General features: G+C 38.1%; 1 protein-coding gene across 1 annotated transcript; it reads left to right on the forward strand.

The window, feature by feature from the left end:
* The first annotated feature begins 1,460 nt into the window (after positions 1 to 1,460).
* Positions 1,461 to 27,737, forward strand: LOC149140301 (alcohol dehydrogenase 1-like). Its single transcript, XM_089450947.1, has 9 exons — positions 1,461 to 1,625; positions 1,783 to 1,919; positions 2,084 to 2,130; positions 2,259 to 2,584; positions 2,809 to 2,895; positions 3,069 to 3,095; positions 14,384 to 14,431; positions 14,700 to 14,761; positions 27,615 to 27,737. Exons 1-9 carry the CDS (start codon positions 1,586 to 1,588, stop codon positions 27,735 to 27,737), a joined length of 897 nt encoding a protein of 298 aa, XP_089307073.1. The 5' UTR covers positions 1,461 to 1,585.
* Positions 27,738 to 27,844: the final 107 nt, after the last annotated feature.

The raw sequence follows: 27,844 nt of genomic DNA on the forward strand, positions 1-27,844 counted from the left end.
ATCATAAATAACTACTACCATCTCTTTTATATTTTTAGATGATTTCATGACTGACAACCAGAATGCTTACAAAAGCCTAGCATTGCTGCCATTTGAACTTACTGTAATCAAGCTTACTATTAATCATAGCATTTATAAAATCAAGCTTTATTTAAAACCCTGTATTTCTTGTCTTATCTTAAAATCGTTTTTCTTTATTAACTCTCTAGTTTTTGAAAGCATACAAATTAATACTATAAAAAAATGAGAAATAATAAGTGCGCTTCCCATAAAATTATGTAGAGTTTTGAACTAGGGAGAACTCTCAAGTGTTAAAATGAAACTCCATGACTCTATTAATAACCATACAACTGAATATTGGTCTGCCTACAGGGTTACAACTTAGTTTTATTTTTCCTCTGTTGGTCTTCCCAAAAGATATAGAATGCCAATAGCTATAGATACAACTACTATTGTGTCCCCGCTTCATTCTCTCCATTCAGCATCTAGGAAATAAGGAGTGCCTGTGGCTGTCCATGAAGCTGCAGCTATGAAGGGTCTTTAAGGAAATGTTGAAATCATAGAAAAATTAAACGACATTGTTAACGAAAAGAAACCACATTATTAGAAAAAAAACATCAACAAAAAGAAACCGCATTATTAGGAAAAGACATCAACCAAGATTGAATTCATTGTAAGGACCAAATTTGAAAACCATTTTCAAAGAAGAAGAAAAATGACCAACCAAGCCATACAACAACAACATTGTAGATGTGTATTACATATTACAATATTTCCCTATTAGATATGGAAAACTTTCTTATTAATTACATAAATTTTTGAACCTATAGAGCTTGAAGTTTTTAATGGAGATGAAAGTCTATTGATAGTGTTAGAAATGTTAAGAGAAAAGTTCAATTCCCTTTGTTGTTGAAGGTATATATTTGTTTCTTTGGTTTGCTTTAAATTGCTTCAAACTTAACAAAATAGACAGTGTAAATTAGAAACAAATGGAAACTAAAACAACCTTTTCCATTGTGCAAATAGATTTATATTTTCAATGATGTAAATTCAAATGCTTTTGAAGATCATCTAATGAATAGAAAAAACATATATTTACCTTTTTTTAATAGAATTTGAGAAAAATGTTTGCCTATTTACCAAGTTCTATTGAGATTTTATAGTGTTTTAATGTAGCCACATTTTAAATTTTAAAGATTTAGGACACCATTTCATTTTGGAATTTTTTTTATAAAAGGTTTATTTAATATACACGTGTTAATAGAAGTACAATTTTTGTTTTAACTTTTCATCTTTGAAAAGTTAGATAAATATATAACCTTCCAAATAAAATTAAGACCAACCCTTCAAATTTGATCATCCAGCGGAAGGCCACAATCCCTAAATAGAAATCACATGTCTTAGTGCCGACAAATATGGCACCCGTGACGTTGCAACGTGTTCACCGCAATCGATCGTCAGTGTTTCCAGGGAAGTGAGATATAAATTCAGGAACCTTATCTGCTTCCAACTCCAATCCAAAAGTTTGTTTGTTCACCATCATACTACGATTGCAAAAGAAAATACCATTTGCGCAGAAAGGAAAATGGCGAGCTCTACTGCAGGCCAGGTTATCAAATGCAAAGGTAATTAGTTTAGTGCAAGGAATCATGGCCACATTCTAATTCATATATATTACTGCAGTGCAAGATCAATTTTTAGGGTTAATCTGGATTTATGCGGAAAAAGTTATCCTTAATATCATATCAAACTCTGATATTTTGATTTGTAATTTTGTTGCAGCTGCTGTTGCGTGGGGTGCAGGGGAGCCTCTGAAGATTGAAGAAGTGGAGGTAGATCCGCCACAGTCAATGGAAGTGAGAATCAAAGTGCATTATACCGCCTTGTGCCACTCAGACCTTATTTTCTGGGAAGCAAAGGTCTGTCATGAATAATTAGAACTAACTTTATTAAATATTTACAAAAGTACAAATCTTTCCCATACTGCACGAACTGGTTTTTAGAACGTTTAATTACTGCAAAATATTGATGATTAAATTTTGATCACAGTAAAATGAAATGACTGATAGTGCTTTGGTTGCAGGGCCAGACTCCTCTCTTTCCCCGCATCTTTGGACATGAAGCAGCTGGGTATACACTCTGTTCTTGCCTATGAAGTCTGTATTGCAAAAATAATTATTAGTCATAGTAACAAGCATGAAGAATTTCAGGAGGGAATAAAGGAATTTCATGGTGATTTGTTGCTCTGGCTGCTGCAGAATTATAGAGAGTGTTGGAGAAGGGGTGACTGACCTCAAGGAGGGTGACACTGTGCTTCCTGTATTTACTGGAGAATGCAAAGAATGCAGACATTGCAAGTCAGAGGAGAGCAACATGTGTGATCTGCTGAGGGTCAATACAGAGACAGGGGTTATGATAAGTGGTGGAAAGTCAAGGTTTTTAATCAATGGGAAACCGATTTACCACTTCGCTGGTACATCAACTTTCAGTGAGTACACTGTTGTGCACAGTGGTTGTGTTGCCAAAATTAATCCAAAGGCTCCTCTTAACAAAGTTTGCATTCTCAGTTGTGGGGTCTCAACAGGTACATTACATTTTGGACTCTTTGAAACTTCTATATGTAATTTTTGATGATTGCAGTGAAATAGAGTCAAAATGATATAATTTACATTGTTTAAATTATACAGTGTTTTATAAAGTGGGTGATTCGATTCTTAAAAGTTTGGATTGCTGGATTGTTAATAAAATCACCCAGGATCGTTCCTTGATCAGAATTCTCATTCATAATTCATTTTGTTGTGGAATCAGGGATGGGTGCAGCTTTGAATGTAGCCAAACCCAAGCAGGGTTCAACAGTAGCAATATTTGGCCTGGGGACTGTTGGGCTTGCCGTATGTACTAATGACCAGAGTTTTTTTACGGTTTATTTGTAATTTTTCAAAGATGGTTATGATTAGTCAACAGTTCATCTCTATTTCTGTTTTTTTCCTTCTTATTTTGGGAACCAATATGAAGAATTTATTGTTTAATTTTTTGTGAGATCTCTGATCTGGGCATAACCACACAAGCTGCTGAAGGGTCAAGAATGGCAGGAGCTTCTGTTGGAATATTAATTCCAACTGCAGCAAAGTTCGTGGATGCAGCGTGGACAACGGCGGCATCAGGAATACAACGCCCATACCACAGCGCCTGAAACCGTTCAGCATACCCGCCTGAAACTTCTCGGACCAGCTTTCCGACGAAGGAATAATCCGGCAATTGAACCCGATGGACTGTGGTGGCGCCACGTGTTTCTCACCTGACATCAGCCAACGTAATTTTCTCGGGTGCTAAAGCTCAGCATTAAAGTGGCTTCCGATATTCATCACAGTCGTCCGATCTGGTTGCGTCTTGTCAGCCGTCGATCTCTTGAAGGTGCACGGGCCTGCGTCAATTTAAAGTTTGCGTGGAGTGTTCGATTTTTTGGTTGACCGCCGTAGGTGAAAGAGTTAATGTTGGTTCGTAGATTTAGGTGGATCCCATTAAATTTTGGTTATGGGCATATGTGTTCCATAGTACATACGTTGTGTTTTTTATATTTTTATATATTGTTATTGTCGTCAACGTGCAGCAGTTTTTTGTTATATGGGTATTGTGCCTACGCACATTTTGTATTGTAATGGTGTGTGATGGCTGCGTAGTGTTGTAACATGCGTCGACCAATTTTTTTGTAATATGAGAGCTTTGGGGGAGCGAAAGAAGTGTGTGCACAGCAGTGCATGAAAAAGAGCAGAAGTGGAGCGAATATGAGAAGTAATGTTATTGTTGCACACGAGAGAGGCGTAAGGTGCAGCAGTGAAAGAGCAGGGAGAGCTCAGAATGAAGACCAGCACGTGAAGCAGGGGAAGATATTGCACAGCAATGCATAGATTTTTTTATGTATTGGGTATGCATTGAAATGCAGGAGAAAAGAACACACAAGTTTTTTTTTAAATGGTGAATGTAATGAAATTTTTACTGAGTATGTGTAAAAATAGTTTTACACTAGTAAATGTAAAAGGGGTTTTACTGCAGTAAACCCAGCACAGTGAATTCTCAAGTGGAGACATAGTTTTTGTTTTTGGTAGGTGAAAGTAATTTTGGTGAATCCCTCTCAGCAAAGAGGATGAACATGTATCAGAGTTGGCTGAATGTATTTTTGGTAAATCCCTCTGAGTGAAAGAGGATGAATGTTGTTTCAGGCTTTATATTTTAATTAATAGAAATGTTTTATGGCTGTATAATACTCTGTTCCGAGAATTTTTATTAAAAGCTTCCCTGTGCACAAAGATCCTGGAACAGTGAAAACAGAGCATTGCCTCTGTGGTGTTAATGTTTGTTTGGTTTTGGTGTTTTCCCATTGAAAAATACCCAACAGTGGTATCGGAGCTAGTCCAGACTCTTTGATGGTGACAGAGCTGGTTCAGGCTCTTTAAAAGTGTCAAAGAAGCTGAAGGAAAGACTCTTGTTGCAGCAGCAGTAAAACTTCTCCAGCAGTGTGAAGACTCATCCAAAGGGATTCAGGTATTTCTCAAGTTTTTGAGTTATTATTAGAGGAACAATCAGTGATTTAAAAGAAAACACAGTCAAGTATCTAAAGCCTAGATAAGAATGGCAAGGTCAAAGAAGAAAGCCTCCAGGGCTGTTAAAAATGCGTCTCCCCCCTCTACTAAACTAGAAGGCAATCCATTAGAATACATTCTATTTGAAACCCCAAAGTTTGATGGAAACTTTGATGTATGGGAAATAATGATGAGGGCTTTCCTAATGTCTGAGGGGATTGAAATCTGGGAATCAGTGATTGATGATAGCAAGAAGGATAAAGAATCCATGGAGTATGATGCACAAGCAGCAAATACTATCTTGGATGGACTGCCTGATTCTGTGAAGAGGAATCTTGGAAAATATACATCAGCAAAGGATATATGGGACAGACTGCATGACCTTCATGCGAAGGGAACACTGACCATGACCATCAGTGAAGAAGAAAGTTATGAACCCATCATAGAAGCTGAGAATGAGAAGCTTGACCTCATCAAGCTTCAAGTAAGAGAAAGGGATGAAGAGCTTGCCAAGCTTAAGAAGGAGCTTGACCAATGCAAGAAGAAACATCATGAAGAAGTCATATCCATGACAAATCAGCTAAATGAAGCAAAGAAGCAGGAAGACGCCTTGTCAAGTCAACTTGAACAAAGGCACAAGAGAGTGAACAAGCTTGTAGAAGAGATTGGACAGTACAAGGTAGAGGTCTCCTCCCTTAAGTCTGAACTACAAGAAGCCAGGAAGCAGGCACAAGGAGCTGAAAAGAAAATGGAGAGCAGTCAAGCAGAAATCTCCAAAATGAAGTCTGATATTATCTCCTTCAAAATAGTAGCAGCTGAAGCTACTCGTAGCAAGGAAGAAACTGAGGGACAACTAGCAAAGAAAAATAATGTATGTGAAAAGTTGGAAGAAGAGATTGTCCTCCTCAGGAAGAAGGTTGAAGGGATGAACAAGATCATGAAGAGCTCTCAAGCTTTGGATGACATGCTCAGCTATCACAGATCTCCATCTGATAAATCAGGACTTGGGTATGTAGGTGAACCCTCAAACAAGCATGAGGATGCTTTAAGAAAAGGAGATGTGAAGAAGCCAGAAAGAGATGGTGATGCTCCTAGTTCCAGCAAAGGCAAGGAGAAAAATGAAGGCTGCAATAGAAGAAATCCTACTCCAAGCAGAAAGCCAGCTCCAAGAAGAAATGCAGCTGATATTAAAGAGGCAAGAGGGAATGGTTATCATCAAAGGATCTCAAGGCAGTAAGGCTTCAGAATTACATCAAGGAAACCTCCATCTCCCAGGTACCAAAGTTCATTTTTTGGTTATTGTTATGTTTGTTCAAACTTTGGTCATATGGCAAAAGACTGTAGAGCATTTCATGGAGATAGATGTTGTGGTCCCCGACAATCTCCAAGAAATAATTTCACAAGAAGAAATCATGAATTCTTATTCATGAATAATGTTGAATGTTTCAAGTGTCATAACATTGGGCATATGGCACGTGACTGTAACTTGACATGGGCTCTTACACAAGCTAGACCCATGCAAAAGAAGAAAGTTACACAAGTATGGAGAAAGAAAGAAATACAGCCTGAAAGCCCTTTGAGCTCCCTAGCTAATCTAAGTCTCTTTTGAGAAAACCTTGCTGAAAGAAGATAAAGCATACACTAAAGGGGAGCTTGTAATTTTTTTTGTTGAACTATATTAACAGTCACTCTTTGATGAAGACCTTTTCATAAAGGAAAGACATGAAATCAAATCTGCCATAAAAGCAGAGAAGAAAAAGGGGCAGCGCTCAAATGTAAAGTGCAGCAGCGCAATAAGAAGTATGCAAAGCAAGAAGACCCTCACAGCAGTGGGAAGACAAAACATAAAATAGCAGTTTGAAATTTTTTGTTATGGAGCACATGCATTGGAATACATAGCAATGGAATGTAGCTTTCCTTTTATGTAATATGAGAGAATATACTCACAGCAGAGTGAGTATAATACACAGCAGATGGAAATGTTTTGTATTGGGAATGAAAATGCAAAGCAGTGAGAAGAAAATGAGAAGAAGGCAAAATGCAGTAGAGCGTAAATGCCCAGTGGCTGAAAATGCAATGAAATTTTTCACACAACAGTGAAAAATGTAATATTTTTTTGTATGCAATGCAACATGCACAGAAATGCCTAAAGAAAAACAGGGACAACAGATTTTTAATGCACAATGGTGAATGATAATGTGTGGCAGCAAAAAAAATGAAAGGAAATGTACAGCAGTGCATTGTGTAAATAAAAAAAATGAATGAAGACTAAGATTGTGTGAAGCAAGGGTGTAAAAAGAAAAGGCACCAGCCCGTGTTAATTTTTTTTTGTTGTGTGGAGAATGCAGCGCAAAACAGCGTGAGGATGATTTCTCTCTATGTGCAAGTAATGGAGAGTAAAGAGTTAGTGTATGGGCACGCAGCAGTATGATGAAACAAAAGGCAGCCACAGTGCAAATTGCAGAGGCAACGCAGCAGCAAATAAAAACCCAGGGATGACAATCTATGGTTATGGGTATGGACAGCAGTGAATATGAAAAATGCAGCAACAAGAAGTTATGGACAACAGCATGATGGCAAGAAGGAGAAGCACACAGCAATGCAAATAAGAAAATGCAGCAGCATGAAGTTTTGTTGAAGAAATGAAAGGTAATGGACAACAGCACATGTAAAAGAAATTTTTTCTTTACAGCAGTAAATGTAACTGTAATGAATGTGTTGTTCATTGAATTGAAATGCAATATATGCAACAGCAGTGAATGTAAGAAATATTTACACACAACAGTGTAAATTTGTAAGGTGGGACAGAGTAATTGTTCCAGAAAAGACAGAGTATTCTGTCTTTGAAGAATGCACAGCGATGCAGAGTTTGCAAAGAAATGCAGCAACACAATAGCAAGTAGTGAAACGCACAGCAGTGCAGGTGTAGACGCAGTAGCGTGGAGCAGACACAGCAGTGTGGGGTAGACGCATCAAAGAAAATGGCACAACAGTGCAGCAGAGAATATGCAGCAGCATAAAAGAACAATGTAATGAGTATGCACAACAGTGCAATGAATGTTTTGTTTTGAAATTGCATCTAAAGCAGTGTTTGGGAGTAATCCCTCCGTGAGAGGAAGTGAAGTTCTTGGTAAATCCCTCTGTCAAGAGGAAGGTGCTTTTCAGCACAGTGTCATGGTGAATCCCTCAGTCAAGAGGAAGATGCTTTTCAGCATAGTCACAGGTGAATCCCTCTGTCAAGAGGAAGGTGCTCTTCAGCACATTGTTATGGTGAATCCCTCTGTCATGAGGAAGGTGCTCTTAAGCACAGTTTCAGGTTATTCCCTCTATTAAGAGGAAGACAAATTTGTTTGTTTATGAATTGCATCAGAAGCAGTTGGTGAATCCCTCTATGTGAGGAAGATATTCTTGTAACAGCAGTTAGTGAATCCCTCTATGTGAGGAAGTGTTTGGGTAAGATTGAATGCCCAGCAGTTGAAATTAAAGGGGACTGTTGGAATATTAATTCCAACTGCAGCAAAGTTCGTGGATGCAGGGTGGACAACGGCGGCATCAGGAATACAAAGCCCATACCACAGCGCCTGAAACCATTCAACATACCCGCCTGAAAATTCTCGGACCAGCTTTCCGACGAAGGAATAATCCGGCAATTGAACCCGATGGATTGTGGTGGCGCCACGTGTTTCTCACCTGACATCAGCCAACGTAATTTTCTCGGGTGCTAAAGCTCAGCATTAAAGTGGCTTCCGATATTCATCACAGTCGTCCGATCTGGTTGCCTGTTGTCAGCCGTCGATCTCTTAAAGGTGCACGGGCCTGCGTCAATTTAAAGTTTGCGTGGAGTGTTCGATTTTTTGGTTGACCGCCGTAGGTGAAAGAGTTAATGTTGGTTTGTAGATTTAGGTGGATCCCATTAAATTTTGGTTATGGGCATATGTGTTCCATAGTACATACGTTGTGTTTTTTATATTTTTATATATTGTTATTGTGGTCAACGTGCAACAGTTTTTTGATATATGGGTATTGTGCCTGCGCACATTTTGTATTGTAATGGTGTGTGATGGCTGCGTAGTGTTGTAACATGCGTCGACCATTTTTTTTGTAATATGAGAGCTTTGGGGGAGCGAAAGAAGTGTGTGCACAGCAGTGCATGAAAAAGAGCAGAAGTGGAGCGAATATGAGAAGTAATGTTATTGTTGCACACGAGAGAGGCGTAAGGTGCAGCAGTGAAAGAGCAGGGAGAGCTCAGAATGAAGACCAGCACGTGAAGCAGGGGAAGATATTGCACAACAGTGCATAGATTTTTTTATGTATTGGGTATGCATTGAAATGCAGGAGAAAAGAACGCACAAGTTTTTTTTTAAATGGTGAATGTAATGAAATTTTTACTAAGTATGTGTAAAAATAGTTTTACACCAGTAAATGTAAAAGGGGTTTTACTGCAGTAAACCCAGCACAGTGAATTCTCAGGTGGAGACATAGTTTTTGTTTTTGGTAGGTGAAAGTAATTTTGGTGAATCCCTCTCAGCAAAGAGGATGAACATGTATCAGAGTTGGCTGAATGTATTTTTGGTAAATCCCTCTGAGTGAAAGAGGATGAATGTTGTTTCAGGCTTTATATTTTAATTAATAGAAATGTTTTATGGCTGTATAATACTCTGTTCTGAGAATTTTTATTAAAAGCTTCCCTGTGCACAAAGATCCTGGAACAGTGAAAACAGAGCATTGCCTCTGTGGTGTTAATGTTTGTTTGGTTTTGGTATTTTCCCATTGAAAAATACCCAACAGTGGTATCGGAGCTAGTCCAGGCTCTTTGATGGTGACAGAGCTGGTTCAGGCTCTTTAAAAGTGTCAAAGAAGCTGAAGGAAAGACTCTTGTTGCAGCAGCAGTAAAACTTCTCCAGCAGTGTGAAGACTCATCCAAAGGGATTCAGGTATTTCTCAAGTTTTTGAGTTATTATTAGAGGAACAATCAATGATTTAAAAGAAAACACAGTCAAGTATCTAAAGCCTAGATAAGAATGGCAAGGTCAAAGAAGAAAGCCTCCAGGGCTGTTAAAAATGTGTCTCCCCCCTCTACTAAACTAGAAGGCAATCCATTAGAATACATTCTATTTGAAACCCCAAAGTTTGATGGAAACTTTGATGTATGGGAAATAATGATGAGGGCTTTCCTAATGTCTGAGGGGATTGAAATCTGGGAATCAGTGATTGATGATAGCAAGAAGGATAAAGAATCCATGGAGTATGATGCACAAGCAGCAAATACTCTCTTGGATGGACTGCCTGATTCTGTGAAGAGGAATATTGGAAAATATACATCAACAAAGGATATATGGGACAGACTGCATGAGCTTCATGCGAAGGGAACACTGACCATGACCATCAGTGAAGAAGAAAGTTATGAACCCATCATAGAAGCTGAGAATGAGAAGCTTGACCTCATCAAGCTTCAAGTAAGAGAAAGGGATGAAGAGCTTGCCAAGCTTAAGAAGGAGCTTGACCAATGCAAGAAGAAACATCATGAAGAAGTCATATCCATGACAAATCAGCTGAATGAAGCAAAGAAGCAGGAAGACGCCTTGTCAAGTCAACATGAACAAAGGCACAAGAGAGTGAACAAGCTTGTAGAAGAGATTGGACAGTACAAGGTAGAGGTCTCCTCCCTTAAGTCTGAACTACAAGAAGCCAGGAAGCAGGCACAAGGAGCTGAAAAGAAAATGGAGAGCTGTCAAGCAGAAATCTCCAAAATGAAGTCTGATATTATCTCCTTCAAAATAGTAGCAGCTGATGCTACTCGAAGCAAGGAAGAAACTAAGGGACAACTAGCAAAGAAAAATAATGTATGTGAAAAGTTGGAAGAAGAGATTGTCCTCCTCAGGAAGAAGGTTGAAGGGATGAACAAGATCATGAAGAGCTCTCAAGCTTTGGATGACATGCTCAGCTATCACAGATCTCCATCTGATAAATCAGGACTTGGGTATGTAGGTGAACCCTCAAACAAGCATGAGGATGCTTTAAGAAAAGGAGATGTGAAGAAGCCAGAAAGAGATGGTGATGCTCCTAGTTCCAGCAAAGGCAAGGAGAAAAATGAAGGCTGCAATAGAAGAAATCCTACTCCAAGAAGAAAGCCAGCTCCAAGAAGAAATGCAGCTGATGTTAAAGAGGCAAGAGGGAATGGTTATCATCAAAGGATCTCAAGGCAGCAAGGCTTCAGAAGTACATCAAGGAAACCTCCATCTCCCAGGTACCAAAGTTCATTTTTTGGTTATTGTTATGTTTGTTCAAACTTTGGTCATATGGCAAAAGACTGTAGAGCATTTCATGGAGATAGATGTTGTGGTCCCCGACAATCTCCAAGAAATAATTTCACAAGAAGAAATCATGAATTCTTATTCATGAATAATGTTGAATGTTTCAAGTGTCATAACATTGGGCATATGGCACGTGACTGTAACTTGACATGGGCTCTTACACAAGCTAGACCCATGCAAAAGAAGAAAGTTACACAAGTATGGAGAAAGAAAGAAATATAGCCTGAAAGCCCTTTGAGCTCCTTAGCTGATCTAAGTCTCTTTTGAGAAAACCTTGCTGAAAGAAGATAAAGCATACACTAAAGGGGAGCTTGTAATTTTTTTTGTTGAACTGTATTAACAGTCACTCTTTGATGAAGACCTTTTCATAAAGGAAAGACATGAAATCAAATCTGCCATAAAAGCAGAGAAGAAAAAGGGGCAGCGCTCAAATGTAAAGTGCAGCAGCGCAATAAGAAGTATGCAAAGCAAGAAGACCCTCACAGCAGTGGGAAGACAAAACATAAAACATCAGTTTGAAATTTTTTGTTATGGAGCACATGCATTGGAATACATAGCAATGGAATGTAGTTTTCCTTTTATGTAATATGAGAGAATATACTCACAGCAGAGTGAGTATAATACACAGCAGATGGAAATGTTTTGTATTGGGAATGAAAATGCAAAGCAGTGAGAAGAAAATGAGAAGAAGGCAAAATGCAGTAGAGCGTAAATGCCCAGTGGCTGAGAATGCAATGAAATTTTTCACACAACAGTGAAAAATGTAATATTTTTTTGTATGCAATGCAACATGCACAGAAATGCCTAAAGAAAAACAGGGACAACAGATTTTTAATGCACAATGGTGAATGATAATGTGTGGCAGCAAAAAAAATGAAAGGAAATGTACAGCAGTGCATTGTGTAAATAAAAAAAATGAACGAAGACTAAGATTGTGTGAAGCAAGGGTGTAAAAAGAAAAGGCACCAGCCAGTGTTAATTTTTTTTTGTTGTGTGGAGAATGCAGCGCAAAACAGCGTGAGGATGATTTCTCTCTATGTGCAAGTAATGGAGAGTAAAGAGTTAGTGTATGGGCACACAGCAGTATGATGAAACAAAAGGCAGCCACAGTGCAAATTGCAGAGGCAACACAGCAGCAAATAAAAACCCAGGGATGACAGTCTATGGTTATGGGTATGGACAACAGTGAATATGAAAAATGCAGCAACAAGAAGTTATGGACAGCAGCATGATGGCAAGAAGGAGAAGCACACAACAATGCAAATAAGAAAATGCAGCAGCATGAAGTTTTGTTGAAGAAATGAAAGGTAATGGACAACAGCACATGTAAAAGAAATTTTTTCTTTACAGCAGTAAATGTAACTGCAATGAATGTGTTGTTCATTGAATTGAAATGCAATATATGCAACAGCAGTGAATGTAAGAAATATTTACACACAACAGTGTAAATTTGTAAGGTGGGACAGAGTAATTGTTCCAAAAAAGACAAAGTATTCTGTCTTTGAAGAATGCACAGCAATGCAGAGTTTGCAAAGAAATGCAGCAACACAATAGCAAGTAGTGAAACGCACAACAGTGCAGGTGTAGACGCAGTAGCGTGGAGCAGACACAGCAGTGTGGGGTAGACGCAGCAAAGAAGATGGCACAACAGTGCAGCAGAGAATATGCAGCAGCATAAAAGAACAATGTAATGAGTATGCACAACAGTGCAATGAATGTTTTGATTTGAAACTGCATCTAAAGCAGTGTTTGGGAGTAATCCCTCCGTGAGAGGAAGTGAAGTTCTTGGTGAATCCCTCTGTCAAGAGGAAGGTGCTTTTCAGCACAGTGTCATGGTGAATCCCTCAGTCAAGAGGAAGATGCTTTTCAGCATAGTGTGGTAAATCCCTCTATCAAGAGGATGATGCTTTTCAGCATAGTCACAGGTGAATCCCTCTGTCAAGAGGAAGGTGCTCTTCAGCACATTGTTATGGTGAATCCCTCTGTCATGAGGAAGGTGCTCTTAAGCACAGTTTCAGGTTAATCCCTCTATTAAGAGGAAGACAACTTTGTTTGTTTATGAATTGCATCAGAAGCAGTTGGTGAATCCCTCTATGTGAGGAAGATATTCTTGTAACAACAATTAGTGAATCCCTCTATGTGAGGAAGTGTTTGGGTAAGATTGAATGCCCAGCAGTTGAAATTAAAGGGGACTGTTGGAATATTAATTCCAACTGCAGCAAAGTTCGTGGATGCAGGGTGGACAATGGCGGCATCAGGAATACAAAGCCCATACCACAGCGCCTGGAACCGTTCAACATACCCGCCTGAAACTTCTCGGACCAGCTTTCCGACGAAGGAATAATCCGGCAATTGAACCCGATGGACTGTGGTGGCGCCACGTGTTTCTCACCTGACATCAGCCAACGTAATTTTCTCGGGTGCTAAAGCTCAGCATTAAAGTGGCTTCCGATATTCATCACAGTCGTCCGATCTGGTTGCATGTTGTCAGCCGTCGATCTCTTGAAGGTGCACGGGCCTGCGTCAATTCAAAGTTTGCGTGGAGTGTTCGATTTTTGGTTGACCGCCGTAGGTGAAAGAGTTAATGTTGGTTCGTAGATTTAGGTGGATCCCATTAAATTTTGGTTATGGGCATATGTGTTCCATAGTACATACGTTGTGTTTTTTATATTTTTATATATTGTTATTGTGGTCAACGTGCAACAGTTTTTTGATATATGGGTATTGTGCCTGCGCACATTTTGTATTGTAATGGTGTGTGATGGCTGCGTAGTGTTGTAACATGCGTCGACCATTTTTTTTGTAATATGAGAGCTTTGGGGGAGCGAAAGAAGTGTGTGCACAGTAGTGCATGAAAAAGAGCAGAAGTGGAGCGAATATGAGAAGTAATGTTATTGTTGCACACGAGAGAGGCGTAAGGTGCAGCAGTGAAAGAGCAGGGAGAGCTCAGAATGAAGACCAGCACGTGAAGCAGGGGAAGATATTGCACAGCAGTGCATAGATTTTTTTATGTATTGGGTATGCATTGAAATGCAGGAGAAAAGAACGCACAAGTTTTTTTTTAAATGGTGAATGAAATGAAATTTTTACTGAGTATGTGTAAAAATAGTTTTACACCAGTAAATGTAAAAGGGGTTTTACTGCAGTAAACCCAGCACAGTGAATTCTCAAGTGGAGACATAGTTTTTGTTTTTGGTAGGTGAAAGTAATTTTGGTGAATCCCTCTCAGCAAAGAGGATGAACATGTATCAGAGTTGGCTGAATGTATTTTTGGTAAATCCCTCTGAGTGAAAGAGGATGAATTTTGTTTCAGGCTTTATATTTTAATTAATAGAAATGTTTTATGGCTGTATAATACTCTGTTCTGAGAATTTTTATTAAAAGCTTCCCTGTGCACAAAGATCCTGGAACAGTGAAAACAGAGCATTGCCTCTGTGGTGTTAATGTTTGTTTGGTTTTGGTATTTTCCCATTGAAAAATACCCAACAACTTCTCGAATAATTGGAATCGATTTAAACAGTGGCAAATTTGAAAGAGGTAGTACATTGCCCATCTCCATTATTGGATATAACCTGTGTATATATGTTATTTCCATTATGTGTATATAATCTGTGTATATATGTTATTTCCATTATTGAATATAACCTGTCTATATATGTTATTTCCATTATATTATTGGATATAATCTGTGTATGTATGTTATTTCCATTATGTGTATATAATCTGTGTATATATGTTATTCCATTATTGGATATAACCTGTGTATATATGTTGACTGTAGAATTGGTTGTGTGAATCATTTCAGCAAAACTCTTCGGTGTAACAGAATCTCTAAACCCTCTGGACTACGAGAAATCTATTCAACAGGTTGGTTGAGCTTCCAACAATGTTCTTCCATTTCTATTTTTCAGATCCGAATACCTGTTTTATTAAATGATATAGTTTATCAGAGCTGCGTGCAACAACTGGTAATGTCAATATTTATGGTTATTATATAGGATTTGGCATTAGGGAAAGAAGATTACAAAGTTTATTAAGCCGTACATGCTTTTATGCGCGGAAGAGTACTTCGATTTATATCCATATGTATTATTATTATTATTATATAATCTTGGAAGTGTGAAGTATGTGTAATCTGGATTGGGAAGTGGTGATCTGGATTCGTATGGTTTATGGTTTTTTTATTGAGGGTGTTTTGAATTATATTTGTTTTTATAATTTAGTTATTAAATTAGTATGAGAATTATTTTTTGTTGTTATCAGCCGATGTATGATGCATGTTGATTTATTATAGTTATTTAAGGAAAATTGGGTCACTTGGAATAACTTACTGGTGGTCTATAAAGGGGGCAGGGTTTTACTCTTGCTAGATGTCTCTAGGTCTTGGACTGTTAACTTGTTTTTTTCCTGAGGGTGTTTTGAATTATATCTTTTTTATACCCTGGGAAAATTTATTATAATTTAGTTGTTAAATCAGTAGGAGAATTATTTTTGGCTGTTATCACCTAATGCACGTTAACTCATTATAGTTATTCAAGGAAAACGGGGTCACCTGGAATAACTCACTAGTGGTCTATAAGGGGGCGGGGTTTTACTCTTGCTAGATATCTCTAGGTCTTGGACTTTTAACCTGCCTCCTTACTTCCTAAAAAGACAAGCTTTTACTCAAGCAAAGACTTTTAACATGTTTCCTTTCAGATCCTTATCCGAACAAGACAAGCTCTTCTTTTCAGATCAAACACACTCTTAAGTAACCAAAAACAATTTTAAAACATACTCCAAACTCATAATATTTTAAATCATTAAAAAAATATAATATTAATTTTATAATGAAATAAAAATCCTCTGATTGAAAGGCTTAGTGAGTGGCAGGCCTGGAATTTCAAATCCCTTTTGCCCGTCAAACAAAAATTTCATGACGTTTTTACATTTTCTATGCCTTTCATTTTACGTTCTAAGTAAATTTGGAAATGTCAACCTCCCTAATTAGACAACCACTTTCCAAACTGTTTCATAAAATGCAAGATGCCAACTAAAAACTGCGGCCTCTACCAACTAAAAACTACAACCTCTGTTCAGTTAAGAGAAATACCTCGTTTTCACAGATGTTGAGCGCATTGAATATTTTCCCCACACACATTGCTAATCGAGAAATTAAATAAATAGATACAAAGGAGTTATCAATTTCTATTGCTTTGAAACCCCAGTATAAATCTATTCGAGTTATAGGGCAAGGAAAGCCTTCTTCGGCATAGAAACCATTGGAACTTGGCCCAATGGCCACATAATTATAAATTGCCAAATGTTTATTTCAATTCTGAAGTATCATCAACCTAAAGCTTTACAAGTCCATAACAAAAGCTAATGCCTTTGACCTTTAACCAATCAACACTAGACAGTTAAGCCCAAAATTTTCTCTTGAGTCGAACAATGAACCATTTATGCGGAATTGTGAAATGATAATCAAAAATATATCTAACGATAATCAAACATGTCATTCATGTTATATCCAAAATAATGGCCGAGACTTTCCAAGAGTATATCCTTTTACAATTATCCCTAAAATGCTTTCATTACTTTATGTAAATAGAGGCTGAGAAATAATAAAGAGAAATCAAACATTCAGTCTAAGGAAATACACATTAATAGTCTAGTGAATAAAAGGGAAGTCAAACATTCCAAAGAATTATGCATGATGGAAATCTAATAGTTTGGGAAAATACTCATCTAGCACACACTTGGGATTAGTGAATTCGTATAACTTACCTATTGAGGAGAAAATTAAAAGTCCCACTTTAGCATCGCAGAGCACAGAGAGCTCATAAGCTTTCTTCAGCAGCCCATTTCCTGCGCAAGGTGGCAAGGATGCATAGAAGGATGGAACTGTGAACTTACTACTTCTGTGCACATTCCAGATCAAATTGAAATCCAATATTAGTTGATGATAACTAAACAAGCGAACTATTGAGGAGCACAGTAGCCATGTGGCGTTTGCAGGTAGGGGCGTCCAACCAGAGAACGCGATGGAGATGTGGCCAATAAGCTAAACTCAGGTGCGTAGTTTTGCTGCATGTCGGCCACGTTCTTGTTGAGCATGCTTTTTTCTGAGCCATCCGGTCATCTGTTCTGAAGCAGTCTCTAAAATACACCTGCACTCTCATGACTTCCGGCTCGTCCATGACACTTGTCGGAGCTTAGCCTTGCAGTTTGTTAGCTTAACTCTTTTCATTTTCCTCCGGCTAGCACTCTGGCTGGTTTTCTTTCCATGGTCTTTTCTTCCTGCTTCAGAATTGCCTCCTGCAATTCTGCTCCTCGAATTTCCTTCGATTATGCTGTGTGATGATTATCTCTTTTGCGAAGAAGGACCAACCTAGCTTCACAATTCTGTGCATTTAGATAAGGGCTTTTCTCTGGTTATTTTCGCTTTTTCTTCCTCCTCTTGCACTCTGCTCATGGCTCGCCTGCGTTTCTTCAGGTTAGTAGTTTCTATGGATTGAATACTTTATGTTGTTTTCTGTTTCTCTTATCAAAAATGGCTTCTTAAAGGAATGTTTCCAGGTAGTTTTGAAGCAATCACTCTCTTTTTGAATAGTGCAATATGAAGATTGGAATGAATTCTGAATCTTGTAAAGAACAAAGAAAATGGATAGTATGATATTGAAGTTAGATTGATTTAGCATAAAAGAGTCATTATCCTTTAAAGCATTCTTGTCGAACTTCTGTGGAGTTCTCATGCCTGGAAAATCTTTTTTAAGCGGGTCATGGATATCGATGCTCAAGGTTTCGAATTTCATTGTTATTACCAAGCCTTGTTCGGATTTCCGGTTTAAGTTAGGTCCTTGGTGGTGTGTCTGTGAGGTCTTCTGCTATTGTATAGTTTGCCCAGAAGAAACTTCATGAAGTTTTGCTATGGTGAAACATTCGGAACGCGATGGAGCTCATAGCTCACTGTCTGTCACCCATTGAGTCCTTCTGGTTTTTCCGGGCCGGATTTTTTGTCCGGGAGCCGGTCTATGACCATCAGTACAAGCCTTAATTTCACCCATCTGTTCAGGACTTTCTCGAGCAGAGTCAAGTAATGTGAGCCGTGGAAATTAAATTTCCTTAGGGACGGGGTACTAGTTTCTGAATTAAGCAAAGCCGTCATATTTCAAAAATCTTTGTTGTTTGTCAGATCCCAGCTCACAACATAGCTACCCCTTTTAACCTAAGGGACAAATGGCATAAATTTAATCTCCTTAGCTCCTGGGAAAAAGGACCGGTTTTCTTTCCGAGGCTTCATTTGTTAGTACTACTGTCAGATTTTAAAATTCAAATCCCTTTTCTCTAGGCATCTTGTTCAGAAATCTTCTGCTACCATTGACCGTAGTGTCCGTCATAGATCTTTATGTGGATTGTATGGTACTTGGGAGCTAAAAGTTAGGTGGCAGGTTAATAGCATGGATCTTCAATCTGACACATCTGCCATGGAGGCTATGATACAAGCGGCCATCCAAGCTGAATCGACCCATGGAAGTGCCAAACTGTCAAGTGAATGGCAGTCCACCTTGGAGGAAATGTTGATTCATCCCGTGGCCCCACAAGAAGTTTTGGATGGTTTTGTCCGGTCAAAGGAAAAACCTTTCCGCCCTATCGACCAAAATGATAAAGATATCATAGAAAAGGCTCGGGAGGAAGGATATTCTCTGAAAACACAGAAACCTGTAAAGATAGCCCCCCCTCCTGCTGCCATTAAAATTGATAGTTCCCATCTGGCAGAGCGCATTGTAAGTCTCCAGGGTAATGCCCTGGTCGGTCGGTGGCATTTTCCGGAATTGGAAGACTCGAAGATGAGGGCTTGGCTTGAGCAACAGTGGAAACCATTAATAGGATATGTTCCTATTATTGCCAGATTGGTAAAGGAATGGTATCGTTTTCATTTCCAAAATTCTAGTGACCTGGAAATCATTCTGAAGCATCAATGGGTGTACAAAAGAAGCTTTATGGCTTTGCATAGATGGTATCTAGGCTATAACCCTTTAAAGAATATCCCATCTAACAACTTCATTTGGGTCAAGCTTCCCGGTCTACCATTAGAATTATGGTAAAAGGAAACTTTAGAGGATATTGGCAATGCCATTGGAAGATGCATCTATGTTGATCCTTGGTGTTTAGGAGAAAAAGATAAACGAATTGCGTGGATTATAATAGATAAAGCCTTCAGGGGAGGATTTCCGGATCATATCGACATATTCTGGAGGGATAAAAAATTAGGCAAAGACTGGATTTCTAGGAGGTATCCTTTAGATGCTCAGCTTGCCATCGTATTGGGCATCTAATAAAAAATTGCTCTCGGCATCTTAATCTCTGAAAGCTTCATGGTCCCCATCAGTCTGCGGCAAAGTCTTTCAAAATAAAATCTTCTTTCCCGGAACAGGTGAAGTCTCCGTCCTCAGAGAATCAGTCTCCCCCAGGGTCAGGGGTTTCGGCAAAGTTTTACTATGATACCCATCAACAGCCTTCTCTGCAGCGTAAATCCCCAGCTCCCGCGGAGCCTATATCTCCTTCAATGCCACCCTTGGAGCCGGCATCTGACTACGAGGCTCCTTATCCTGATTTATCTCCTGCTAAGCCCCTTTTGGAGCCGGCCTCTGATCATGAGGTTCCAAATCCTCCTCCGATCCCGCATCCCTACAAAAATTTCAATGAGGAAGTCCACATCATTCACTCCTCCTCGTCTTCCCCAAAGAAGATCAGTTCTCCCCTCGGTAAAGGAAAAGAGATAATGATATCAGCCACCCCTGCAAATTCTCCAACATCTTCGCCTTCAAATTCAATAGGCAGCGATTTGGATTATTTACTGAGCAAGAAATCTCTGGAGCTCAGGGCTCTCACTATTCATAAACCTGGAGTCCAAAAATCCCCGCAAATAAGTCCAAACTCCGCAAGTAATATTACAGTAAGGAGGAAGAACAACAGGGGAAGTAGGCATTTTAGGGGGAGAGGTGAAGGTGCAGGCAGAGGAGCCCGCAATTTGTCCCTTATAGATGTTCCTATCATAGACATGACTGAAGAATGGCCCCTTAGAGCAAGCATGGCCGAAAAGATTCCAAAATGAATTTCATCATATCCATGAACATAAGGGGGCTGGGGGTAGACCAAATTTTTTTGGCATTAAAGGATTTTTTTCTCTCTGCAAGCCCCAAAATTATTCTCATCCAGGAAACTATGCACGCCTCTTCTGTAGCAATCTCATACTTCAGGAAGATGTTTCCTTCCTGGCATATATCTGCTGTGGAAGCCAATGGTCTTTCGGGGGGGTTAGCAGTCTTGTGGGATCCGAACTGGATCAAGGCAAAAACTTATAGCTGTTTGGCGGGAATTTTGATCTCGGCGCATATGAGGGGACTCAACTTCCCAATTAACATCTTGAATGTATATGCTCCCTACAGGAATAGACTGCAATTTTGGGAGAAACTTTTTGCCTCTGAAATTTTTGATGTTGAGTATTTATTGATCGCAGGGGATCTAAACGTCACTCTTAATATGGAGGAAATATGGGGCATCAACAAGAAGAAGGACCCCCTTGCTGAAAAAATAAAAAATGAACTACTGCTGCGGAGGAATTATATTGACATCCTCCCTCCCCAAATGCACCCGACGTGGGAAAATGGAAGAATTGAAAATGCCTACATAGCAAAGAGACTTGACAGATTTATTCTTCACGCCAGTTTGATTGACAAGATGGGCATGCCTTTCTCAACGATCGAGAATGTCTTCATTTCGGATCATAGACCGATCTTATTAGGCTGGAAGGAAAAAGGCTTTAGGAAAGGATATTGTTTCAAATTCAACAGAACAGCCCTGGAAGATCCAACTTTCAATGACCATATAAAGAAAGCATGGAGCGAGATGGTGTCCTCTAGTCCCTTTCCGCTTTTGATGACTTTTAGAGATAAAATGGAACATATGCGAAAGGTGGTAAAAGACTGGCAATTTAAGAAAAGGCAGTCCAATAAAAATGATCTTAACAAAATTCAAAAAGAATTGGACAGAGCTTCGGAAGCCATGTCTGTTCATCGCCTATCCTTCAAAGAGAGGTGTCACATTAAGCAGCTTCAGAAGAAGAAAATTAAAATTTTAGAACAGGAGGAATCTTTCTGGAGGTTGAAAAGCAGGGCGATATGGCTAAAAGCAGGAGACAAGAATACAAAATTTTTCCATAATTTCGCAAACTCCAGGAGGGAGAAGAACTCCATATGGAAAATTAGTGATGGAAGAGGAGGTTTTCTATACTCTCAACAGGAAATAACAAATGAGGCGGTGAGTTTTTTCGCAAATTAGTATAAAAGATCTGAAGTATGTAGCTTTCAGGATATTATGTGGGGCATTGAAGTGTTTCCTCAGATGTTTGACGAGGACACAAATGATCAAATCTTCCAGCCAGTAACTGAGGAGGAGTTGCTAAAATCAATGAAGTCCTTCAAGAGAGACAAGTGTCCAGGGCCGGATGGCTGGACTATAGAGTTCTTCATTCACTTTTTCGACATCATCAAAGTCGATCTGTTAAAGATGGTAGAAGCTACCAGGATAGCAGGTAGTATCAATCAGAAGACGTCCTCCACAAATATTGCACTTATTCCAAAGAAAGGAAAGGCAGAGACTTTTGGGGAATTTCGACCGATCTCATTGTGCAATATCTCTTACAAAATTATCTCAAAGATTGTTGCAGAAAGAATAAAAGAAACTCTGTCTAATTGCTTATCAAAAGACCAGCATGCCTTTTTGCAAGGAAGAAACATCTTGGATGCGGTTGCTATTGCACAGGAAGGTCTTTTTGCCTTGCATTCCAAAAAAAGGGACGCAATCATTCTAAAGATTGACCTTCGTAAGGCATATGACTGCCTTGAATGGGGATTCATTCGATGTTTACTTGCGAAGGTTGGCTTAAGAGCAAGCATGATAAATTGGATCATGGCCTGTGTGGAGAAGGTACAGTATGCGGTCATCATTAATGGAATCCCATCTCCCTTTTTCTCTGCTTCCAGAGGTCTTCGTCAAGGCTGTCCTCTTTCTCCGCTCTTATTCATTTTGGCCATGAATTCCCTCAGCTTACATATCAACAAGGCAGTCATAGAAAACAGGTGTCAGCCGCTAAAAATCTGCAGGAACATTTCTATCTCTCATAATTTATTTTTTGATGATATTATAATGTTTGGAATACTATGTAGATACACTTGGTTATGTTTTTTTGAAATCCTTTTCAATTTTCAGAAAGCAAGGTTTACAGATAAACAGTACAAAATCAATCATCTATCACAATGATATTTGCCAGGAGGAGGTTGAATGGTTATCGGCTCTCTTTGGCATTGAGGCGCAATCTTTCAGTCATGGAATTAAATACCCGGGCTACCAGTTAAGAGCAAATGGATATTCAAAGGTGGACTGGCAGTGGATTACAGATAGATTTTATAAGAGGATATCTGTATGGGAGTATAGATGCCTCTCACTGGCAGGAAGGGTGATCTTGGCTCAATCTGTCCTAAATCAGCTAGCAGTTTACTGGTCTCATTTATTTTTCCTTCCAGCGAGCATTATCCAGTCAATGAATAAGCTTACTGCTAACTTTATCTGGGGTGGTCAAGCAGGAAAAAGGAAATATCACCTTTCGAAATTATCAAACATTTCTCTGCCGAAGAACATGGGAGGATGGGGCCTCTTAGATTTGAGGACATTCGGGAAGGCTCTGTTATGTAGGACCCTGTGGAGAGGGATTTATGAAGAAGGGCCATGGAGCAACATAATTCAAAAGAAATATATGCGTAAGAAAGACATATCTTTCTGGTTCAGGAAAGGAAGGATCGACTCTCCATTTGGATCTTCAATATGGTTAAGCCTTCGCAAGATTGAAAGTTATTTCCTGGAGAACTTAGTCTGGCGGTTCCATTCTGGCAAAAAGATTCTTATTGGGAAAGACCATTTTCTGAGTGGTGCTGAGGTTATCGACGTTCCTGAATCATTACTGTCTTTCCTCCACAGAAAAGGATTTTTCTATTGGGACAGCTTAATTGCAGGTTGGCAGGGTCCGATTCCTATCTGGAAGGAAGCAGGATGTTTGGGCTTACAAGGTGATCTCGCTCGGCAATGGGAACTTATCAGAACACGTCTCAGAAACTGTGGGATTTTTCGCTCGGTGCATTATGACAGTCTTATATGGAGGAACTCAAAAGGGATAAACTTTATTCGAGTTAAAGACATATACCAGAATCTGTGTGGTTTAAGGAAAGCTCCTCTCAGCCCTTCCTTTCCTCTCATCTTTTGGAAATCCGGGTGCCCATCCAAAATGATTTTATTTTCATGGTTGTCTTTTCACAATAGAAATCTCTCTTGGGAAAATTTAAGGAAGCGAGGATGGCAGGGTCCAGGCATTTGCCCCATCTGCAAGTTAGCAGAGGAAAATAATTTCCACCTTTTTCTTAACTGCAATATATCTCAGCAGCTATGGAAGTCCCTGGCGGATTTCTATGGGATACAACATATGCTCCATGTGTCTATTAGCGAAGCGTTTCTATGGTGCAGTATGCAAAAGGAGTCTTGGAGAACGGTTTTCATTATCACCTTTTGGTTCATATGGAAATGGCGCAATAGTTACATTTTCAACGGAAAATCAGTCCCTTTTTTGGATATTTTCTCCAACATCACTCTTCTTTATGAATCGATCCCGCAGAAGCCTCCTAAGCAAATGAAACAGGTATGCATCGAGCCCCCTCGGGAGCTTTCTCTTATGCCAAGAGCCTTTTTCGATGGAGCTGAACAGGACGGAATTTGCAGCTGTGGGGTGCACATCTTTGCAAATGAAAACAATCATTTTCTTATTCACTGGAATGGGGGAAGGGGTTCCAACAGTAAAGCTGAGGCTATGGCCCTAGCTGGCCTTCTAAGTTTCTGTCTCTTTCTTAATTTACAGAATGTCTCAATCTTTGGAGACTCTAGAGTTATGGTGGATTATGTCCTTGGGAAAAATAAAATTCTCAAGCCTCAGCTTGTTGGGTGGTTAGACAGGATAAGGTTTCTGTGGAATAGATTGGCGGGTGGTTCTATTCATCATATCAACAGGGCACTCAACCAACAAGCAGATGTTCTATCTAAAAAGGGTCTTCAGGTGGCTCCAGGTCTCTGGTCTTTGCAGGTGGCTGATGGGGAGAAATTCCTTTCCATTCAGGAATTTTATCCTCCAGACTTCTAGTTCGCTTTTGGTCCCTCTGATCTCTTTGGTTTCTCATTCTGGACTTCAATCTATCGGTTTTATGTACATATGATGTTGTCTCTTCGTTTTGTTTTTGTGGTTGCAGGATTATCCTTCAATGTCTCTCCTCTGCCTCTTAATGAGTTTTGATGATGGCTATTAGCTTAATTTTCTGTTGTTTTCATGGCATTATATTGCCTTTTTTGGTCTTATCCCTCCATGACTTAATGTGTCAGACCTATATGATCTATATTTTATTTTCTGTGGAGGGAATAACACTATATGGGCTATATGAGTCAGATGATACTCCAAATGAATGTACTTTCATCCCTGTTTATATTTCTTATATAAATACATCATGCTTTTTCGTCTTGAAAAAAACTAAACAAGCTCTTGAACCCCAAAAGTTCAGAATGAGAATCTGATAACAAAAAGGGAAAAATAATACTAATTACAGACATATACCAACCATTTTCCGTTCATAGGGGTTTGGTATCCTAATAAATAGGAGCATAAATACAGTGTTAAAATGTCAGCATTTGATGTTCTCACCAATCTATTGACATAAAGTTAATGTAATGTAATTTGTACCAATCGTTTTGTGGAATGAGGTATCATAATATTTTATTGTAGGCTATCTTTACTCGCATTTAAAATATTATGGATTTTGACCGTTTAACTTTGAGATTGAAAGTCATTTTGACAGTTTATCTATCATAACACACTTCAAATCCGATGATGAAAAATTTCCAACAACTATCAGCAACTATCAAATACTTTCTGAAATCCAAAATACAAATTCCAAGCCTGACCCTCCTTATGGACGAAAATGGCTTTGCAATGTGCCACCTTAACCCTTTACTTTTCCTTTTTTAGCCTCTAGCGTCCTCTTCTCTGTACGCCCCAGCTTTACCCATGTGGTGGCAGTGCTGCGGCCTGACGTCCTTCGTCCGGGCAGATGCCACGAACACTCAGCCTGATGTGCAGAAAGAGCTAACCATCCATATATTGGGTATTTAATGCCGAAATATATGCGCACAAGTTAACGCGATAACACGGGAGCAGGCAATTTCGGCATTAAATAATATTTTCCCGCTCCCGTGTTATCGGGCTAACTTGCGCACATATATTTCTGCATTAAATACCCAATATATGGCTGGTTAGCTCTTTCCCCGATGTGCCAGCCTTGTCACACAGCATTACAGCGGGGTGGTACAAAGTCCGTCAGATGGTTCCAAATCTAATGACTTCCACAGCACCTGCTACACTGCAGCATTAAATGCTTTGTAATGGGATGAATATTTGCTGTCAGGTTAGAAATTTCAAACCCGATGGTTTCAGGAATTCTAATTCCTGTTTCAAACATTTTAATATAGCTAGTGTTGACGGTCTGGAAATTTGTTTTGACTGTTTTTTACGAGTGAATCACTCTGTAATAGGATTTTGTTCGTCAAATTCCATCCTTATTGGCGGCTGTCACCACCAAAATATTGACAACATGCCAATGTTTTTTTTGTTTTTAAAAGTATTTGAGGTGGATAAAAGATTTTGAAATGTCATTCTTGATTGGTACAAATATTTCGAAACTGTCAGTTTGATGTTTAAATTTTTAAATTTCTCATCATAAATTTTAAGGAGTGATATAGACCAAAGCTAAGTTTGACTCTCTATTTAGTTAAAACACTTATTTTTTGTCACCACATTTTTGGAGATTGGCTGCAAATGAGATTCTTATAGACAATAAAAGGAAGAATGAGAAATGTTAGAAAGCTTAAAGTAGTTGTCTATTTGGCCATGGTTGACTTACCTTTCATATCTTAGTGAGTTATTGTGGATAACTACATTAAAGTCTACTTTCTTATTGTTATAAAAAAATTATATATAACAACACATCAAAATTAGAAGCTTGCAAATTTACATAAAAGTGTATAATGACAAGCATAAAAAAGAAATGATTGTCATCAAATTTTCATTTGACAAACAAAATTCCAGGTCTGATTGGCAGTGACCTGTTACATTGAAATAGGATGAATATTGGCAGCATTTTTTTACAAAACCAACTTAGATCCATCTTAACTCCAGATCTACAAAGGGCGGAGAGGGATCGAATCTCTTGATATGCAAACTTCTTTTAGAGTGAAAAGAGATTTGATCTCTCTGGGTACATGGTAGATGTGGAATTAAGATAGATCTAAGCTAGTTATAGGTTTATTAGTTAAAGCTATTATGTTTTATAAGTTTATTACTTATATGTTATGAAATATCATGATTATGAATGTGAATACTTATTATTTAAATTTATTTTAATGTGATATGAATATTATTTTTTTGGAAAAGATCGTTAGTAATTTTATTAATAAAAAAACATTAGAATATAACAAATTGAACCAATTTATTATTATTATTATTATTTAAATATAATTGACATTTAAATGTTTACACTCATCATTTATTGACATTACAACATACACAATTATTCTATACCAATATAAACCCATATTAACTATAGATCTATTAGGTGCTGAGAGATCAAATATTTTGAGGTGCAAGCCATTTTAATAGTGTAAAACTTGAAAAAATATTTGCATTTCAAGATATTTGATCTTTTTGGATGCTTAGTGCTTAATAGATTGTATATAGCTTAAACTTGCAATTCCAACAAATATTTGCTGATTTTTAGAGAAAATAAAGTATAAATAAACCAACTCATTATTGTAAAGGTATGCTATTCTTATTTATTTTTTGATAATCACTTTAATATAATATATGTAATATATTCTCTTATTTTTATGTGTAATAATGTGCTACAGAAATTGAGCCCGGATGGATGTAGGTTAGTAAGTTTATAAATGAATAAGCTTAACTATGAAAGTGAACTAGGGTGAGGGGAGCAGGTGGGGGAAATATTAGGTACAATGTAATTATTACATTTTATCTTATATTTCTGGCTACCTTCATCCACTTTTTACTAGAGAAACATTGGGTAAATCATAATACTATAATATTACATTTTATTTAATATTTCCCCTCAACTCGTCCACTTTTTATTGTAATTTTTCTTTATTTTTGAAATTTAAAAGTAAACAAACTCAACTATAAAATTAAAAATAATATTACATTTTAATTAGTAATTCTCCCCACCCAATATATATATATATATATATATATATATATATAACTTAGTGATTAAAAAACACATCTATTTTATTTTCCACTAAAACCATAAAATAAATCCATTAAAATTTGGTTTAATAATATTAAAAAGATAACATAATATTAACCAATTTTTAAGTTTAAATTAACATGTGTTTAAACCATTCAATATTTATTCATTTTTACTCTGCACTTCACACATCTCTCCAATCTTGCACGTAAACTTTGAAGTTTGTATCATTAAATTCTTTTGTTACCTCTCAATATTTAACAGATCTATCAATCTAATGTTAATTAGATTTTTGATTTTATGAAAACTTGTTTTATTAAATTCTTTCACAGGTTATAGCTGAGAAAACTGATGGAGGGGTGGACTACAGCATCGAATGCACAGGGAATGTTAAGGCCATGATTCAAGCCTTCGAATCCTGCCATATTGTACTTCCTCTACCTTCCCTCCCCTGAAACGTAGTTTTGTAAATATAAGCTCATTCATTTCTTTTCACCAAATACACGCAAATGCTTGTACTGCTCAGTAAAACTGAATTTGGTATCATAAACGTTCTACTTTT

Source organism: Pinus tabuliformis, chromosome X, assembly GCF_031772625.1.
Source record: "Pinus tabuliformis cultivar Carrire ecotype Pingquan chromosome X, CPIR1, whole genome shotgun sequence".
NCBI classification, from domain to species: domain Eukaryota; kingdom Viridiplantae; phylum Streptophyta; class Pinopsida; order Pinales; family Pinaceae; genus Pinus; species Pinus tabuliformis.